Raw genomic sequence first — 21,505 nt, 5'->3', positions numbered from 1 at the left:
ATATCCAAATGGTATTGTATTTGTGAACTGATTTTTATAGAGTATTCTCAGACATTTTATGGACTGTCTACGCACTGTTAAGGTTATAAAGAGAAAAGGTTTATGATCCAAAGAGTCATTGAAACAACATTGTTATTAGCTAGTTTGGTATATGCATAACATAAACTAATACATGCAGTGACAGATCTTCGGCTACACCAGCAGTGAAGATGCCTGCTTCTTTTTGCTTTTTGGAAGGAGTTAAATGCCCAAATTCTTCAGGCACTTCTCAGAATTGCACATAGTATCCATAGAAAGAGAAGTGTAAGCTCTTATCTGATTACTTCTTACTAATTTTTATCAGCTTTTGGATATTTCCTTAAGTGGTATTGCAGCATAAGTTCAAAATTTTTTTCCAATCAGGCAAAACCAAGAGAGGTTTGATAAGACAAAACTCTCATTGATTTGAAAAAGTCAGGTGTCGGGACTGGATGATCCCAGAGAGAGCGATATTAAAAGGCAGTCTGGTTGGATTCAGCAGTTTTCTGGTTCTGATGTCTCGCATCAGGAACAAAAAGGGTAATGAGGGCTTCCTGAGCATGTGCTGACAATGCAATTAACGGAGCTTTGACCAAACCACTGTATCCCATTGCAGCATCATGTGTGTGCAGGGCCATTCCTCTCATGAAATTTTCAGCTCTGCTTTGCTGCCTCCTGAAACTCGAAGGTCCCTTAGCAATTTTCACATGAACTATTTTTTCTCTTCTGATATTTGAGACAATTCCAAGTTGGGTGATGTATATTCCCCAGTCTTTCTCACACTATGGCGGATGAGCTTGGCAGTTGAGCTAAACTGTTTTGTACTAGTGCAAGGGGGTAGCTGCTGTGTTACTACTGGTGACTGTAATATCTTTACCTAGAAAGATCATTGCAGAAGATTAAATCAGCAGTTAAAGACCTTTACAACCTTACATGAAAAATGTTACAAAAGTGCAAAGTTATTGCTATTTATTACACAAAAATGGCAACATCAATCTCTATTCCTAAGTGGGAAAAAGATCCATAAATATCTAAAACCTTTTATTCCGGAGGTGTTAAAGTATTTTAGCTTAAACTTTGACCCATCTTTCCACAAATTTTCTTAAAGATATTAAATTGGCTGACCAGAAATAATAATGGCAATATTCTGCTCTCATTAAAGGCTGATGGCAGCATTCCCACGGACATCAATAGAATCATATTTTGACTTACAAAAAGTTTACCATATGAGTTCTCTAACACTGTGTTAAAGTAAGTTTCTGACACGGGACTTCACGTAGTTTCAAGAAGAGTAAAGCACTTGATAGCTATCATATTTTTTTTTGGCAATTGTTACAAAGATGTTGTTTTGAAAGTGCTTGAAAGCAATATATAAAATATAGCTCTTGAAAAAATGACAATTGATGTTACCTTTTTTTTTTTCAAATTATGTTAGATTACATTAATTCAGCAAAGTTCAGAAATCTCTTCAGTTATATCTTGGAAGAGATAAAGCAGAATATATAAAGTTCCTGATCCCACAAACCTTCACTTACAGGAATAGGACCGGCTCACATGAGCAATCTCCTTTGACTCCTATTATGACATTGTGTTAAATAACTTTATAAATGAGCCATCTGCATGACTTTGCTGAAAAAATTTTGGAGGACTTTGTCTCACTAGTATTTGCAGAGGATGCCAGTAGCCAAAAGTGTTTTTCTGCAGTGCAATTCTGACAATGTTGAATTCTTTTCTTAATGTTGTAGTGGATAGTTGAAATTCTTCTCAGTTGCTTATATTTAGCGTCTTATAATACACAGGTAGTATTTCAACTGCCTCCAGCAGAAGTTTTATGTATCTATCTGATATTCGACTTTGATATACAAAAACCCCTTTTCTTTATTGTTATAATCTAATGCAGGTGGCAATTTGCTTGTTTTTGATACCACTCTGATTACACAACTCTTCTGTTTATTGCTAGTCTTTCTTGTTTTTCCACTCATATCATGCGATTATTTTCATTCCATGTTTCTCCTCTTAAATCCTTGAAGCATCATAATCTGTCCATCATGTTAATCCATTTTATTTGTTGAAGTCACTGTGTGTGAAGCCAGATTTATATCTCTCAATGCGTTTGTGTTGTGAGAGTGTCAGCAAATTAATTTTTTTGTTATCTCAGCAGTAGAAACAATTGAAGGGAAACAATCAACTTAATATAGTAAATCAAAAAAGATGTGGCTGTGTTGAGGTTTTTCATCTGACCCTTTGTTTTCCCTACATTTTTCTCTTGAGGTTCTTGTGTGCGTTCTCTTTTTTTAAGAGCATTTGCCTTTCCCTTCTGTGAGCTCCATTGGTCTAAATCCCAAATCAATGTGTGTCTATTTACTTTCATGGGCTTTCCATCAAGCCCCATTTGCCTGCCCAGGGTAAATAATTAGTGTGCAAGATACTTGTAAATTATCAAAATAAGGGGAAAAAAAGAAAGAGAATAAAACTTTAGTGTCAGATATAAAAGAGTTGGGCTTTTTTCTTATGTTTAGATGGAATTTCTTGTATTTTTATTTGTGCCAATTGTCTCTTGTCTGTTCACTGGATACTGCTGAGGAGAGTCTGATGCTATCTTTACACCTCCTGTGGGGTGCTAATATATATTGACAAGATCCCTGAGCCCCTTGTTCTCCTTCTGCTGCACTTGCTCTCTTGTACTAGGGAGCCCAGAACTGGACATGGGACTGGAATTGCCCATAGCTCTTTCACCAGTGTAATGATTTTTGTTATAATTGCAGAGTTCCTTACTAGCATGACTATATTTCAGAGCCCTTCATCTGCAGTTGTATTTTTTTATAGTTTTTTTCTCCTCAATTACAATAAGGAAAAAAATCATTTTAGTAATACTGTATGTACTTATGTAGTTCAAGAATTCAATGTTCACATGCACACAAGTCCTTAGAGAAGTGGTGGTGTGGTCATTTTAAAGGCCACTGACCAACATTTGTAACTTGTACTATGTTGAGAGATATGAACTGGTCAATTCATTACTGATTGTGTTTATTCATTGTTTTGCTTATTTTCTTATTTTCTTTTGTTGTTCCACCCAGCTTTAAGAATCCACAACTTCACTGTGCTTCCTTCCCATAACTCTACCTTTGTATATACCAATGATTCTGCCTACTCTAACTTCTCTGCAACTGTAGGTGAGGATTTTACATATTTTTTGTTCTGCTTTTGTCAAGCTTGGATGGTTCTTGTAACGTTGGATTCAAAGTTAACGCTGAGTTTTGGGTCAAGTGGTAAAGGTCTATTTATGCTTACACTGGCATCCATTATTGAAAAAGCACTCCTGCAATGTTACCTGAGAGGCATCTCCCCATGCTAAGCAGCTCATGGGAGGATGGGCCCCAGCAGTCCTCCAAAACCTAAAATATTTATATTAAACTTAAAAGAAACAGAGATGACACTTCAGAGGAACATACAAGAACAGATAGCTTGATTTCCCACCCCCCCACACCCCCATCTGTCAAGGTTAAGAGGAAAAAGAAACCATCTGTTTTTCACCATTTCATAGTAATTTTTAAAGGACAAGTTAAGAAAGACAAATGCAAGTAAATTTGAAAAGTCTGGAAGTCAGATCTTGTAAATAATGATATTTTTGATTAACATGTTTGTGGATTTGTCATGTTGTTTTTTTAAAGTAAGTAAAAATCTGCATATGTATGTCCTTTTAATGAGATTTTATATATATATTGTACACACATATATATATTTTATTTTTTACGTCAACACACCAGGAGATAAAAGGAAGAACGGAAAATGGCAAGTATCCAGTCAGGGACCTGACAGATTGGAAACTAGTTACATCTATACCAACATAAGCTTAAAGTCATTTAATTTAAGTCACTAAGATTTATACTTGTGTAGGTGCAATTGAAATATGACCTCTTTTCCACTTTACAACTGGGTATTAACTCACATCTAGTTGTTCAAAAATCTGACCTAAGGAGAGGGATGGAAATGATTGAACTGTCATTTGGGCTGCTCAGATACTAGGAGGTTTATATTAGAATAGTAAATGCACTATTTTTCTACTCTCTAACAGTAAAAGTATGCTGGCAAATGTGAACTCTATTAATAATGAACTTCAAATGACCCTAATTCCTTTCAGTTCGTTCTTATCTGCTTTATAGACTATTTGCATGGTTCTCACATAATAAGATATATTAAATATCAACATTAAGAAAAGTGACATCAATGGCAAAAGAAATGCTATGGAAACAGGAATGTATTACTTTACAAGATTTATTCTGGTTAGATTAACTTAGAATTCAAGTGACTCAAGAAGAACTCAGAAATGTTTGCTTCACTCCATAATACACACTCAAATTTTTAAAAGAAACTAAATTTTATCTGTCAATTAGAGACAGAACTTGATGACTTCTTACTCAAAGGGAGGGAAGATACAAGAAAACTGTGATATTTGTTTAGAGATTTGGAATGAACTAAGAAAATATTTGGACATACGTTCACTGAGGGCTACATCGTGCTGTTGCTGTTTCCTTGAGTGGTGTTATCTTCCAGATGGGCCAACACTGTGACTGCTGTCCTCGTACCTGATGGTTGTCTACAGTTTGAAAATGAGATGCCCTTTTGCCCATGCCCCATTGCATAAAGGGATGCACAATCTTGAAGCAGTGACTACAGTATTTGTGATTATCCATTTAGATAGATGATCTGTCCCTAGCACTGAACGTGCATCTCTGGCATGACTTGTGCTGTATTCTGCTGTGCAAAAGGCTTCTGTTAAGTCAGGTAGATGTACAGTGATAAATACAGAGAGAAGTCCTTTACGTCCCACCCTTCACATGTTTTAGACCATTTGTGTGCCTTCCTCGTTTCCCTTATGATCTCATTAGATTTTCAAATATTGACCAGCACTTAGTTGGCAATTTCTGCACCTGAGAGCAGGAAAAGACTGTATTCTCATTGCTTGTGTTTTCCTTGGAGCAACTCTTTTCCTAACACTTTTTCAGAAGAAATTATAGAGAAGGGTCTTAAAACCAAGATCCTGAATCTTCACAATCCTTGCAGAAATGTCATCACAAACAATGGTGTTAACATGAAATTCCAAACTGAATATTTACATTCTGTCTGCTCAGAAATAGATGCTAGAATGTTCTGTGTTCTTTTGGTTTTTGATTGTGATTTCCTATTGTCTTCATTGCTAAAATTAGTCCCTCTTTTTAACTTGGGACAAAAGAAATGAATTTCCCATCATCATCTATCAGCTGGACTCTCAGAGCTTAGTGAGGTTTTCTATAGTAAACAACTGCCATAGTTTTTTTTCATATTAAGAAGGCTCATGTGCTTTAGCTAGTAGGAGATAAATCAACAGTGCTTTTTAGTAGGGAACAGAAGAAAAGCACAATCAAATCACAAGACAATTAGTCATTACCCATGTTAGACAAAGAAATAGTTTTCAAATGATAATGATGCCATACCAAAGGATATCTCAAAAGGATATATATTTCTGCCCTTTGAATATAGCTTGTGAAGTACATTTCATTGAATTATTTTTTTCTAATGAAAAGTGGCTTTTGATCAGAAAATTTCCCTTTCAGAAAAATGAAAAGAACCCAATTCTGTTATAATTTTGGTAGATTAAAGAATTTCTTCACAAAGGCAGCCTAACAGTAAGATAGAAATACCTCTATGATCTGTCTGGTATTCAGAACTCTGGAAAGCATAAGGTTTATTCAGATTACTTTAAATAGTAATTTCTGGGTATATGGGTTCTGCTAAGCAGTCTTAGTTAATCAAGAATATGAGTGACAAATATGAGTATAACTTCTACAAATTTGAAATGAGAGAGTTATCTGTATGGTTCTTTTTAAAAAAACAAACCACCGACAAATCCCCACCAAACTCAAACAAGAACCAAAAAGAAAGCCAACAACAAAAACCAAGAAAAGCAAACCTATAGTTGGGACAAGATAAACATATGAGGTGTATGAGTCTGTTAAAATCATGTTTCGAGAAAGTTTTGATTTATATAGATGTTAAACTATTTTTTGCTTTTCCTTTAGATATTGTAGAAGGAATGGTGAACAAGGGAATTTACGTCACTGAAAAGAAAGGAGTGACCTTTCTCTTCTTTGGAAGCTATCAAAATTCTTGCATTAGTAATCCAGAAGTTTGTGGACCTGAAGGTTAGTAAATTCATTACTATTTGCTTTTTTGCTGTCAAATTATGTAATTCAATAATCATTGTTTCTTTTCTCATTGGAATAAACTCTAAAATTCTAGCTTGACACTTTTATTTATTGAGTTTTAAAACAATTCACTGTTGATTGCTGAAAATTTAGTCTTTTCTAACTGCAATTTAGATTAGATCTAATCGCCAACTACTCAGATCAATGATCTACAGTATAATTAATTTAAACAAATACAGAAATAAGCTTACAGTGCCCAAAATCTTGCCTGTGGCACCAAGATTAATTCCTCCAAGAAATGCAGTTTCACAAACAAAGTTGTCCTACAAGTTTCAAACTTAGGAGACAGTTTTTCAGTGTGGCCTCTTAGCAGGGATGGTGGGGGTTTTTAGATTTATCTTTGGAGATGATGAAGTTTTTAAGTCTCTGGTGTCTTGGAATCCATTTGTCCTTGTAGGTGCTTAAATATCTTCATTCTGTTTCTCTTCCCTTTCTTCTTCTTGTGCTAGGGTCACAAAATGACAGGTCGAATAGGAGGCACAGGCTTAACAATATGTTGATTACAGAAGATGATTAAAACTATATACTGTCAAACTGTCAAACCAAATGTACAACTAGTCACTAGCATAGAACATTGACTAGAGATTTAAAATTCAGTAGAAATGGAAGGATCAGTGGAAAATGGGGACTTTCTATACACAAACTCCAGCAGTCCTTAAGCTTAAGCAGTATTGTTAACACTGAATTTTCTTGCTTTTATTGATTTAGGCCATTCTTCAAAAGGGTAACATTACTGGAAATAAGACTTTTTTTTTTGAGCTGCTATAGCAAGTACTGTGTATTAATTTTCCAAGAAAGTGGGAGAAACTCAGAGAGCAGATGGTACATGGCTATTACCTGAGAATATTAGAAAAAGTAATTCAGTATCCTATTATAGGCACATTTTCTGATACATGCTGTATCTTTTCATGCTTTTTTTTCATACCGCTGGGAAATAAAAATCATCACTAAGTCATATTATTTCTACATCTATAGTATAACATAATAATCAGAATAAATTATTTTTATAGTACTGGAGCACTCGCAGTATCTCACAAACAAGAACATTAAAAACATAAAACACTGAAATGTTGAGTAGATAAAATGTGAAAAGAAGAAAGTAGCATTTTCGGTCAAAAGAAACATTTGTGAAAGATGCAAGGGAATATTTTCATAATCATTAGTTTGAATGCAGTAGAAGTTGAATTTAGTCAACATAGGTGAAGATGAAATTAAAAAAAAAATTAAAAAAGCAGCCCTATGCACAACATAGCATTTCATGAAGCTGTGTGTTTGTCACGTGCCTGCCTTTAATTTTTATTTTTAGTTTCAGCATTTCATGAACCAAAGTGTGCATAAGGAGAATTTAGATCCACAGTTTTCTTGTGTTTACAGGATGATCAGCAGCTGCAGGGTAGTCCAATAGGATAGACAGTCAAAGATGGGGGAAACTGGCTCCACTGCAGACACGCTGTATAAAAGTCTAAGTCATGTTAACTTCATCTCTCAGCCTGTAAAGAAGGAATAACAGCACTTCCATACCTTTCAGAAGTGTGGTGAAGCACTGGAAAAAGATTGTGAGACACTTTGACAGAGGAATCACAGTAGTAGCAGTACTAGATTAACGCAGTTAACCTTGGTGGCCCTTTCAACCAGGGTGTTAAAGGATGATATGCAGATACAAGGGAAATGCATGGTTTTTTTGGGAAGAGGGCTGGATCAGTGTTTCAACCCGTTACTGGTGTGAAAAGCAGCTGAAATACGAACTCAGGATTATCTGCTGATGAAGGTAGTGCAACTTGCTTACAACAGACCTCAAATTCTTCAGTTGGGAGTTCACAGCATTTATAGTTTTAAACACGTAGCCATTAAGAACTAGCAAACTGAGACTGATGTTCATACACTGATTGATTTCTAGGAGGCCAATGATAATTGATTAATGTTTCCATGGTGATTATTTTATCATGTATAAAGCATTTAGGGAATGGTGTGTAGATCATGTAAATTGACGGGTGCTGTCATGTGGGTAAACAGCAAGATCAGTTAGGCAGGGAGTTAGTACATAGTTAAATTATTTATTGTGCCATAATATAATTTCAAGCTTTTCTGTTAAGTTAATGTGACAAAAAGAATATGTGAAATATAAAAAAATTGTGTTCCGGAGAGTAGTGGGTGGGAATATTTCTGATGACTGAAGTGAGCTTTCTGAAGCTTTTCCATCTTTAATCATACAATTATGAAATGTATAAGAAAATACTATGATTTTAACAAGAAATATACATAATGGTTTGAGGGCTTCATTAACTTGTGCTGGGCTATCTGGTAGCAAATTGTCAAAGTTCATACTGTTTGCGTGGCCTGAAGAACTGCTGACGGTAAAATCATCCAGACAGATATTTTGACTACGTGTCAACAGAGCATAGCCAGCAGGTTAAGGGAAGTGATTATTGCCCTCTGCTCAGTGCTCATGAGACTGTATCTGAAGTTCTATGTCTCATTTTTCTCCCCTGATACAAGACAGACGCTGACAAGCCAGAGTGAGTCCAGCAGATGACTTAAGGGGCTGGACAGTATGACATGGGAGGGAAGGCTCAGGCTTTGCCTTAAAACATGAAGAAAAGAGCATGCTAAGGGCTGTCTTCAACTACCTGATGGGTGCTTATAGAAGCAGATAGAGCTTAACAATCTTGGACATGTGCAATGAAAATGTGACTGGCAATGCAGGTGCCTTGTAGAATAGGAAATGCTGATTACATCTAAGGAAAGAAGTTTCTTTGCCATGTAGGTGGCCAAGCATCAGGATGGCTTGTGCAGAGAGGCTGTGCAGTCTGCATCCGTCATAACATTAAAATCTCAGCTGAGCGACCAGATATAACTCTGGAAGTAGGCCCCGCTTTGAGCAGCCAGTTTAGAATAGGTGATCTTCAGGGTCATAGCCAACTTAATTCATTATGATTCTTTGTGGCAAAACCTCTTCCACTTCTGTACTTCATAAACTTTTCCTCAACCTGCTCTGAACTCAGATTTTATTGCTATCACTTTGTACTATAAATTCTGAGATGAACATTTTTAGGAGCTGTTTAGTCGAGCCAGTTTCTTTGTAATTGCATTTGACTGCAGAACCTCTACAGCAGAACCACTGTGAACTTCCGAAGTGCGAGGGAGGTTTGATTTGCTACTTGTGTTTCAGTCAAGCCTTTCGAGGTAACCTTTATTAAAGAAACAAGCCTTCTTGCAGAAACCATATTTCTTCACTAATGTGCAATCTGAAGAGCTCTTCAATTTTACGATGTCCTGGTTTCAGCTGCGATAGAGTTAATTTTCTTCCTAGTAGCAGGTATAGTGCTGAGTTTTGGATTTAGGATGAGAATATTTTTGATAACACCAATATTTTGGTTGTTGCTAGGCAATGCTTACACCAAGTCAAGGACTTTTCAGTTTCTCACACTGCCCTGCCAGCGAGGAGGCTGGGGGCAGACAAGGAGCTGGAAGGGGACACAGCCAGGACAGCTGACCCCAACTGGCCAAAGGGATGTTCCATACCATGTGATGTCATGCTCAGTATACAACTTGGGGGAAGCTGGCCGGGTGTTTAGATCATGGCTTGGGAACTAGCTGGGCATTGGTGGTCTGTGAGTGGTGAGCAATTGTGCTGTGCATCACTTGTTTTGCATATTTTATTATTATTATTTTCCATTTTTGTTATATTCAGCTGTCTTTATCTCAACCCTGCATGTGTTTTTATCCCTTTCTTTTACACTGGCTCTTTGCTTTCAGCAATTGCTGGAGCACTGAAGTGTGAAAACACAGGTAATAACACCCTTAGAAGAATTGAAGTGTAATTAGCAATGGGTGCTACTCAATAAGCATGGGCATGCTGGCAGCCAGTTAGCACATCAGTAGCTTGGAAGCAGTCAATGTAATATTTCTGGCTCTGTTGGCATTTGGTCAACATCAAAAAAAGATGTAGATTCTGGTGGAGCATATGGAGATATGAGAGCAACTTGTGCTTTGAAATAAGCAAAGATCACAGGAGGAAAAGGGATCATCACAGGAGGGTGAGAAGGGTAAGGAGACTGGAGAGATAAGGCAAAGGGAATGGAAGCATAAATCTAAGAAAAAGACTTCATTACTTTCTGTGCTCATAGAACTGTAGTTTTAAGTGTTACTCAGGAAGCAATGATCACTACTATGTCCTGGGTATGCACATGTGATGTGAAACCTAGGAAAAGATATTTATTTGGTTTAAACTGTTAGAGCCTTGTTGATTTTAAAAATGTTGTTCTTGTTTATGTTAGCAGATGATGTGTCCTCAAAAGCATTCCCATTCTCTGTATTCTACAGTATTGGAAACTTTTAATTGCACTTGTGTGGGTTTTTGTTTGGTGTTTTTTTTTCTTTTTCTTTTTCTTTTTCTTTTTTTTTTTTCTTCTTCATTAAAGTCTCCTCTCACTTACTTTCATCAGGAGTAACATTTTCCTTTTTCTGGAAGACTCAAGACCAGCAGGCTAAGTTTCTCCCTGCTTCTGGTGGACAAGTAATTTCCAGTGGTTTCAAAATCTGTTCAAATGAAGGTGAAGGCTCAGTGGAATTTTACACCCGTGGGAATGCAATGATGAAGTGGAAAGCAAGCTTTAGTCCGCCAGGTAAAGTTTATAATTTTTTTTTATTAATTTCTTTGTTATGTTTTACTTTATTCTTGCAGAGAGCTGTAGTGGTAAGAGCACAACTTCAGGAAAGAGAAGTGGATATATGAAAATACCTACAAAGCTCTGTGGTCAAGAATTTGCTTGATGATAGTGATATTGTATTATGGAACATTTGCCATTCACTAACAACACTCAGACCCAACTTCCAGTTGTTTCTGAAGTGGAATTCTTACTGATATCAATAGATTAAGGAGTGCTTAGATGGAAACATGAGTGAAGAATGCAGGTTAATCCCTGACAGTTCTCAGTATAATCTAAAACTGAATACATGTACTGTCCTCTATTGCCTCCTAAATTAAGACTCTATTTAGTAACTGTCTAACTGGGTGTTTAGTGCTTTGGTCATTTTGTTATCAGAGTGTCAAGTTTTGTATACCATGGCATAGTATTAATAAACATTTTGGTATATCACATATCTTACTGCTTCTATCTAAACTGTGTATTGTTGGGGAGCGGTATTACCTAGTGACTGGAACAAATTCTGATCTTCTAGTAATGCCAATGACAGTCACTAAATCTTTTCTTGCCTTAATTTGACTTACCTGTACATTGGTAAAATAGAACTTTCTCACCTCACAGTAGCAGAGTTTTATAAAGCTTAAGAAATCTGTTTAGAAATCTTATTTTAAGAGAAAAGCTGCTAAATGGTAAGAATAATTCACACACTTGTGGATTATCCAATCCAAGTGAAAATTAATATTATGTTTCCAGCCTCTCACGTATAACAAAGAAACTGTGGCAACTTTTAATTAGTCTATTTGCTTGTTCTCCAGTCCTTGCAGTTTTTATGCAGTTCTTGCTGAACTGAGTTTGGAGACAGTATTGAAGAGACTTCAAATCTTGGCCAGTAATACTTAGCAAGTGTAATTTATGAAACTGCAGTGGGCCCAAGTAAGAGTTCAGACAAAAGCTAACAGGCATTCTGCCAGAGTATGGGCTTCCCCATGGGTATAAAGATTAATATACATGACATCAGCATTCCATAATTCACTCTTAGCACTTCCTATACAGCTCTGTAGCATTGCACAAGTCAGCAAAAACTTACTGAACAGGAAAGACCCTGAATAGAATTGATTCATGGATTTTGCTGTGACTTTTAATGTTTTGCAGGTCCTTACTGGACTCATATTCTCTTTACTTGGAAATCAAGAGAAGGACTGAAAGTCTATGTCAATGGAACTCTAAATACAACTGATCCAGATGGGAAAGTTTTCTATGATTACGGAGACCCCAGTGCAAATCTTCTGACTGGGACAGAGGGCGATCAAACTAAGCGCTATGTGAATGGGGCATTTGATGAATTCATTATATGGGAAAGGGCACTCACCCCCCATGAAATTGAGCAGTACTTTACAGCTGCTGTTGGTGAGTATGTGCACTGTTGTCATAATTCATCTGTAAAGATGCTGACTTAAAAATGTTTAGTGTGTAGGATTTGTGTTCATTTTACATATTTCAGCTATTGAATGTAATTTTTAGAGACAGAAAAAGTCAGGTATGAATGTCACCAAAATGTGCAGGTGTCTCTGGATGTACAGTCTTTTCATCCTCAGTTCTAGCTTCTTTAAAATGTCATTAAAAATTACCAAGACCTGAAGTATCCAGCCATTGTTAGATCCTCTAGGATCAAGAGAAGAGGAGTAATAATTAGACTTGAGGCAGAACAGTATTAGGAAAGAGTGACTCTGGATTTCTAACTTGCACTCTGGTTGCTGTGTAACTTAGCCAAGTCACTCAGTGTATTCCAGCAGATGTGGATAATAATGGTTCTCTCTCCAGTTCCTGGAATGATAAAGACTTATTAACTCATGTATGCTTGTCAACTAAAAAGAAAGCTATCAGCTGAAATGTAATATAAAAGGCAAAGAATCAGGATTAGAACAGAGATTTAGAAGACAGTTATTCTATGGATCTTTATAATAATTTTTGCTACAAGAAAGGCTGTTGCTATTAAGTGTTTGTGTGAGAGCAGCAATTAGAAAACATCCATCTCGGGAATAAAGCTGTGGGGCATCTGGAACGTTTGGCTTCACTGGCAGTTTCGCTGCTTTCATTTATTCTTACGAGGTTACTGAGAGCTAAAGCAGTTACACCCATAACTCTTGTGCTTTTAAACCCATGGGAAATATTTTCACAATGGAAACTCTTTGAATAACATAGAACATCTGATGCTTGCCTGGAAATGAGAATGTATGGGTGTTTCACATCCAGGTTTGATTATAACGATCAAGTATATACAAAATATATTTTATAAAAAAGAAAATATAAACTAGTTTTGTAGAATTGTAGAATTGAAGTCACTTAAAAATGCTCCATCTGGTATATAATCAAACAATCTCTTTGCTTTGCCACACAAATAATACCAATTGAGAGCAAGTTTTTTATTTTAAAACCTTTTTATTTTAAAAAGTGATTTCTATGAAAGTCTTCACAAATTCTGATTGGGGGAGTATTCATTTAATACAGGAAATAGTTTTAAAATCTTCTGTATTTGGCTGTTTTATTTCTCACAATAATCTAGGGTTGCTATAACACTATCCAACTCAAAGCTACCATAAATCACATTCTTTGATTTAGTGTAACTCAAGAAGAATGTTATGTTGCTAAACTGAAGAGCAGTAGATTTTCAAATTGACCTGATCCATCTATATCTGTGCCCTGTTTCACTGTCAGAGAGGTATGAGAGCGCTCTTTTTTTTTTTTTTTTAAACCCCTTGAATTCTTGTGAACTCACAGCAACCATCCTCTGCAGCCCTGCACCCTCCCATCTGTCACCCTAACAAATAATCAAGGCATCATGGAAAGCTCTTTCCATGAATGCAAATCCTGTTCAGGACTTCAGTTTCTACTACTTTCCTCTATACTTCGGTTTGGAAAGAGCTTTACTGAGGCTCAGAATATCTGGTTACTGGACATTAATGCTTGTAGTAAGCTTTTGAAACACTGCTGGAAGAGTTGGGGCCTTGGACTCTGCTGAAGTCTAAATTTTTAATGGGTTGTACAGAATTTTGCCTGTGTCCTACCTTTCAATCCCTGCTGATTTTTAGAAGGCTGTATAGGAAACTCCCTGATTTATACATTGAGATGTTGATGCTGGAGCTTTTGTGAGTTTACTGCAATTTGCATGACATTAGGTGTTTGTTTTTGTGGTTGGTGGTTTTTTTTTCCTTAAACCTCTAGTTCACAGGTTTTCAGGGTCATCAGAAACTATCAATTTTCTGTGAAAAATAAATTTCTAGCCTCTTAATTGAAAGTAAAGCTTGATGTGTATTTTCTAGGGTCTTAGGAATTAAAATGTAAAGTGATACCAGGTATATATATTTGTTTTGATGTGTGAAGAATTTCAAGGCAATATTATTTTAAAGCGTCCAGGTGATTTGGAGCACTTGAATAATGTAGAGTATTGAATTTTCTGCTTTTTCCTTCAAAGTAGTGGACTGATCAGAATTGATAAAATTTCCAGTTTGATGGATTAAGTTAGAACATTCTCAGAGGGAGCAATGGATATTACAATACTAATCAACATAGTAAAAAAAAAAAAAAAGTTATTCTTGGTACCTATTTATTGACCTTGGAGAACTTAAAGCAGGGCTGAAGCTGGGCTAATGTGGTTTGACATAAGAAATTTAATAGGACAGCCTGTTTTTTAATAGAATGAATAATTATATTCCTTTTGGATCCATGAGTAAAATGTGCCCTATATATGCAACTACCATTTGATTGTACTGAAATACCACGCTCCTGGCAAATATAAATTCTTGCTAAGATGTAGATGAGAAGAAAATTTCATTTCTCTATCACAAATGACCAATAAATCCCTTTGCACAGAAAGGAATCAATATTTTTTGAAATGGAGCAACTGGAAACCATCCAAAATCAAGTTTATTCTTTCTGTCTTGACAAATCATTTATGACATGCTTGCGTGGTAATTTTCAATGGATATAGTGCTAGTAGGTGACATTTATTAGTAAAGCCTGCGTGATTAATAACCTCACTGCTGCTTGAAATCAACTTAAAAACACCTGATAGAGACGTTATCTACAGTATGCTTAAACTGCTAATGAAGGCTGTGTTTTGACTCCTTGAGCCCTGTTGTTTGTTTTAGGCAAAACTAGCATGCCCCAAAAGCTCTAGCGTACTACTATTTCTGCCAATGTCCTTTTACTTAAGGGTGATGCCTTAGTTTTGCTGCAAGCAATGAAAGTATTTCCATTTGCTTTGAATATTGCAGATTTTTTTAATGTGGAAAAGTCTTTCTGAACTTGTCTTCATGGGTGTGATTTTATTTGGCACTCAAGCAATTTAGACTTAAGATATAAGTAAACATTAACATTTGGAGATCGTAGCTGAGACATGAGTCTCATTTTTTCCAGTGTCTTTATGATCCCAGTCCAAGTTTATCACATATACAGAAATACAGCAAGGTTGTACATGACATTGTCAGAAGAGCCTACAGATTTTTATTTCTGATTAAGATGTAATTTTTTTTTTAAAGTTTCCATAAATACTTTGCATAAATGTTGGGGGAAGACCTAGAGAAGGAAGATGGATGGCAATGTTTTAATTGTACAGTTGTCCTTTTTTTATTGAGCTATAACACTTGAAATTTCCTGTTTGCAAACAAAGGTTTAATTTTAAGTGCTTAAGACTTGGACTTAATTGCAAAGCTTATCTATATAAAGATGACAAAATAAAACTGATGAGAGAATCAGTAAATGAAATGCTTTAAACAAGCTTGTGTAGCTACAGTACTACAAATAAATAAAATGCACAGAACAGCAAATATGTTACTTTCAGTTAGAACTGATTCAGCCTGCAGTGGGAATATCAGGTTTACTAACAGTCTCATTCGTGTATGTATTTTCCCCAGGTGTGCAAGTTTTGCTTTCTTCAACGCTTCCATGGTCTGTGGTGACAACCACTACAAAACCTATGGTAGGACAGTCCTCATAACTCTCTTCTATAATTTCAGAATGCGTATATATACAGTGACAGACCCTCCTCACTTTATAGTTTTCATTAGTGGCACTTATTTTAGTACCCCAATTATGAACATTTTCAGATATGCATAGGGAGAATTTTTAGCCACCGTGGGAAGATGGGAACACTACAGAACTCTTAATATAGGACAGATAAAGAGAATTCATTGTGAAATAAAAATATTTTCTGTATTAAAAAAGGAAAAATGCAGAAACTTCTGAAATATGTCAAGGAATTTTGAAGATATAGGACATACAAAAACATTTTAATAATTTTTCATCTTGTTTCCTTTAAAATGAGGAAAGATATCCCACCACAATAACAAAATTAGTTTTCATCTCTTTAGTAAATGCTTAATGAAAAAGATTTAAATAAAATTAATTTTTCGTATGCAGAATACATACAATCAGCTGTAATCAGTCTACATGCAATTAGCTGTTGCAGTGTATTTTCACTTTCTTGCTATCTGCAGTGTCAAAGTTCTATTAGTTTTCTTCTTGTTCACAGAGACTTTCAGGAAACCATGGCAGATAGGGCCTGAATTGTTAATGAAAAAATGAAGCTGTGCCTGCAAATTCTGTTTATCCTGTCCATCTGTCTGTGCTTTCCTTTTCCCTTGGCTTATGTAGCCTCCCGTGTTTAACCACAGCAGTCTGCTATGCCTCAAGCTCCCTTTTGGGCTAAAACAATAAAAAATGACTGCCGTTTGGAATAATTTCAGATGAGTTGTATCTCTCTCCTGTAGCTCTCTACAAATGCTTATCGTCCCATCATAACTAATCTAATTCAAGAGAGAGGGAACTTCCGCTCCCCCAACAACATGCTGGGCTACCTGGAGAATGTGTCCATCAGCTTGCCCAACAAATCCTTGTCAGAAAATACTGCTCTAAGCCTGACAGAGGTAAGTGTCTTTCACATCTGTGTATGGTGTCAGATGACCCTGAAATTTCTGCAAAATCTAGAATATTGAATGCAGCCTTGAAAATTTTTGCTGATTGTGAAAAATACATATGAAAAAAGCAGTAGTTATTTTAGGGAATAGCAGAAGGTGACCTTCAACGAGAGAAAGTAGTTTAAGGGTCCCATTAGTTCTTGGGGATATTATTTAATGCATAAATTATACCTGGAACCATGACCACACACCAAAAATAATGTAGTTGAGTAGGAAACAGAGGAGGAAAAAATAATTTATTAATTTTTTCAGCTGTAACTTTCATGCAGAATATATAATTCTAGAAAAAAATTTCAGCATTTCTCTGCATGGCCCAGCTGATCCAGAATGTAGCAGGATTTGACAGTCATCTGTCCACTGCAGGACATAATGACATTGTAATCAGAGCAGTGACAGCAGCAAAACGGAGGCATGCAGGAGCTAATAGCAAACTAAGTGGGATGCAGGGAGCACTTCAGTTGTGACTGTATCAGTCTGGGCCTCGGTAACTGCCCAAGTATAAACTCGTAACTTATCTTTGAGATTCACACCTGCACTAGAGGCTTAGAGAGTTATAAATTACTGCTGTCTGCCTAACCTTTAGTTAGCATTTATTGCTCCTGTAGTAAGCAGAGGGTAAGTTGTGCCTCTCCTCTGGCATCTCTTTGCAAAGCTGTGTGTTATTCTTGCTGGGCTCTGCAACGGCCAAGACACACACCCTGCTTTGCCAGCTCTGTGTTGAAGGTGGAAAGCTGTGGGAGATGGCTTTTTTTTTTTAATAGTGGTGTCCTTAGCGTTTGTGGGTTAATAGCTTTATCTTGCACTGGGTTTCAATCACAGCCAAGACTCCTGTGTAGACGTATTGCAAATCTCCACTGAAACTAGTTCATGGAAAGATCAGGTCCAAAGCTTAACTGAGTAATTTATTTTTGTTTAAGCTAATCCACAAGGTGGGGGGGGGGGGGGGGAAGATGACATTTTCTGTAGTCTGAACTGAGGATAAGGGGTCATGTTCTGCTAACATAAAGTTAGTCTTCTGTAAAATGATGGGCATCTAATTCCCTGATTTCAGCAGGCTAGAAAGCTGTTATTACAGTAATCAGCTCTGGCCTCACTAGTGATTGTTCCTTTAAGCCTGTGGGTAATACCAGGGTGACAAGGATTATTTACTCAGGAAAACAATATAAATAAATGCTTCTGAAAAATACATGGGCAGCAATTGATGGTTTGTGTTAAAAGCTTAGCATTTGCAAACTGTAAAGCTGGATTTCATGGATCACAGTTTAATATGTAGCAAAAACCCTTCTAAAAAGCTCTAATTCATTGTTTCCCTTGTTTTGCTGAAAACTTTGTGAGAGCTCTAAATTGAAACTGGAATATCATCCAGTCAGATATCATACCTGTTTCCCACAGCATTTCAGTTGCCGTTTGGTTGCTCATTCGTACTATCTGATGCTGCTTTGTGTGCCATGAAAGAGATTTGCAGACAGAAATGTGGGACATGATTATCTTTAGCAAAGCTATTTTGGGAAGCAAATACAAGAGAGTCCTGATCATACATACAGACTCTGTCATTTGTCTGATGGTTAGGCTTTGTATTGTCTGCAGCTAATTCCCTGAAAGGCAGGCACTGCGTATGCGTGCTATTTTCTGTAAAGTTATCTCTGTCTTGATTGTCATATGCCTCACAGCACAAGAAAATTTAAGTGATATGCAATAAACTTTCTCATTACTGACACACAGTTATGATGCATTGCTTCTGACAAATCTGACTTGTGTTTTCTCTTATAATGCTGCTCTGCTCAGTAGCTCCAGCACTCCTGCTTTCCCTCCCTTTCCAGGGGTCTCACACATCCTTTTCGAAGTCATTCTGGAGTGATGCTGTGACCTGAAAAGAGATGCTCACTGAATGCTCTGGGCAATTTGGGCTGGGTCCTGGGTTTGGGATAACTTTTGTGCACGTCAGGTAGAATTCCACACTCAGTGTTTGAGAGCAGCTGCCCCAAATAAGCTCATATAGCAAAGCTCTGGTACTGCCTGATGTATTATGGCTTGTAAAATTATGCTCAGAAAGGTCTTGCAGCTTTCTTCCACATTTCTCAGTGGAACCTTTCTACATTCAGTTGATACTTTTAAGACGTTTTAAGAGACAAGCTTAAGCAGAAGATGTGGGGTTTTTCTTTAATTTTCTGCTCTCCCTTTTTTTCCTCCTATTCGTCTTCATCAGCAAGATTTCCTACAGCAGGGACTATGTCATGCTGAGCACTTCAAGTGCAGATCTTGACCTCAAAAACAACCTTTAAGTCAAAGTTAAGCAGATAATAAGTTGTACAAGTGATGGCACTCATATTTATCTCATGCTGTTGAAATATCTAGTAATCTAAGATTAAAAGACATATTAATGTCTCAGGAATTTAGATAAAATGGGAGAATAAGTTCACTTTAGTCTTAGTTCCAGTGTTGTCACCTCAGCTGTAGTATGATGATTGCACTTTGGGAGTTTCATAGTGGTGCTACTTTTAATAAATAAACTATTACTTTAAAATGTCACCGTACAGAACATGATGAAAGTGCTAGCAGGTAGAAATGAATCTGTGACTTGAATGAAAATGGGCCTGTCATCTTAAAATAAACCTAATAAAATCCTAGCAGAGATCTGCCTTGGATCTTTACCAGGAGATATAGCTGATTAATAAATAATCAATATGGTTTTGTTTATCTTTTTAGGCATTTTTAAAAACTATTGAAGACTTTCTGTTATTGCCCAACTGGATTGATGTACCAGAGGTAAGATAAATGGGCTTAGATTTGTAGGTTACTTTGGTTGCATAATTTCACATGGATAGAAATTAAATCGGTTGCCTCTACTTCTTGCTGGGACTTTTTGGCAGTATGATTTCTTTTCTCATATGCCACTTTCATATTTGCAGTAAAGATCCACAGATAAAACAATTATATCATTTTCTTTTATAGTGTGTTTTTGAGGGTTAAAATGAGAGCTTTATGTGCTGCAGTTTCTACATATTTCAGGATGAATGAAACAAAATTTTAGTTATAAAATGACAGATTGTCACTAAGTGTTTAATCACTCCTTTTTTTTGGCACTGAACTTTGATATTTTAAAGTTTATATTTGTTTTGTAGATTGATGTTCTTCAATGCATGTGAAATATGTGGTAGTGTTTACCTGTTTAGTGAACTGAAGCTTTGAGAAAGGTTAAACCTAATATAGGGAAAAGTAACCTGTATCAATGTTCTTTCTCTTTGAGTCTACCTTTTAGAGTGCAGAGAAATACTTGCAGGAGAGACCCAGGGATTTTTTGGGATTTTTGTTTGAATCTTAAGGGAGCACAGATTTCAGAACAGAGAGCTTTTAAACTGAAAGAAGGAGAGGCAAAAGTAAATTAAGTTCTCATCGAAGCCTAAAATGCTTTTAAGACAAAAGGATGTCTTAGCCTAAAATCCTTGATCATCTCTGATGTAAATAGATTTCAGGTAAAATAAATTCCTTTTTCATGGAAACATACATTCACGCTGAGATTTTATTGATCAACCTGGAGGGTTGTTTTCCAGGAGACATGTAAACACTTTGAAAGTAGCTTTATACTGGGGACCATTTTAATAAAGATGAAAGAAAGGCCAAACTGTAACATCTCAGCTTATGTTCCAATAAAGATCTGATACCAGTCTTTATATATTGTCAAAATAATCTGCTCAGTTCTTGGCCTCATTCTGCTGAATCCTGAGTATAATTGAGTGTCAAATGCTGGTGGGAGCAAAGAGTCATTTGGAGACATTCTATAAAACATAGTATTTTATAAGGTCAGGCTCTGGGTGGCAATTCGTGCAACATTTTATCCACTATATGTGGAAAAGGTTGTGGAGAAAGTCACATTTGACTTTGGATGGTTGAATGATGAGTCACACAGGAATTAACATGGCACCTTGGCATTTTGTGCTATGAACTGCAATTGCTTTTGCTGTAGAGCCTTCTCTCTCTTCTTCCCCCAGACTGCTCACATATTTGGAAGTTTAATTCAAACTATTGACAGTGTGATGGCTCATATGACGCAGAATCTAGATGAAAACTCATTACCTTTAACTGTTGAGGGCACATCATCCGTGGCAGGTAGGATTTAGCAGAAATGTTCTCTCTGGACTGTCCGCGTGTCCTAAATGCTTCTGTGCTTGCAGTCCTTCCTTTTCCAACATGGAGGAGGAAATCAAAACAGATAATTTTCTCTTTTGAATACAAAACAGTGTTTTAGTTGTAGAAAGATAACTGTGCAGTTAGTCAAGAGGTAATCAGCTCTGACTGTACTTGAACTTCCTTGAGGTTATTTGGGGAAGGGTTTAGAATATGAATTCTATGAAATGAATCTAGTAATAGTGTGCTATACTGATAAGCAGTTAAAGGGCCTAAAGCTCCTATGTAGCACTTTGAAACTGCAGACATCTGGGTGCTATAAAACCTTAATTTTGCAAGGTTTTGCTAGAGATTGCAAATAATAGGAATAGTTTTGACCTTTTAGGAGAAATTTATTTTACTACTGTTTAGCATCCTAGCACTCTAATTTCATCTTTGTCTTTGGATGCTACAAGTGTCAAAGGTAATTAATCCATTCTGGCATTCTGCTCAGCCT

At 36.4% G+C, this 21,505-nt stretch overlaps 1 protein-coding gene across 6 annotated transcripts in view; it reads left to right on the top strand.

Annotated features, from left to right (window-relative positions):
- The window catches only part of ADGRD1 (adhesion G protein-coupled receptor D1), a 160,250-nt gene that overhangs the window by 7,068 nt on the left and 131,677 nt on the right, over positions 1-21,505 (top strand). For 4 of the 6 annotated variants that reach the window (XM_054844772.1, XM_054844768.1, XM_054844770.1 and 1 more), the window contains exons 4-11: positions 3,096-3,191; positions 6,078-6,200; positions 10,709-10,888; positions 12,062-12,316; positions 15,823-15,887; positions 16,678-16,833; positions 19,591-19,650; positions 20,874-20,991. In XM_054844772.1, coding sequence (XP_054700747.1) covers positions 3,096-3,191; positions 6,078-6,200; positions 10,709-10,888; positions 12,062-12,316; positions 15,823-15,887; positions 16,678-16,833; positions 19,591-19,650; positions 20,874-20,991 — 1,053 coding nt within the window. The remainder of the gene's footprint in view (positions 1-3,095; positions 3,192-6,077; positions 6,201-10,708; positions 10,889-12,061; positions 12,317-15,822; positions 15,888-16,677; positions 16,834-19,590; positions 19,651-20,873; positions 20,992-21,505) is intronic. The other 2 variants (XM_054844771.1, XM_054844769.1) reach the window with 1 other exon arrangement.

Source organism: Grus americana, chromosome 16 (genome assembly GCF_028858705.1).
Source record: "Grus americana isolate bGruAme1 chromosome 16, bGruAme1.mat, whole genome shotgun sequence".
In the NCBI taxonomy this organism is placed as follows: Eukaryota; Metazoa; Chordata; class Aves; order Gruiformes; family Gruidae; genus Grus; species Grus americana.
Note: the sequence above shows the minus strand (reverse complement) of the source record. Positions and strands in the feature narration are given on the sequence as shown.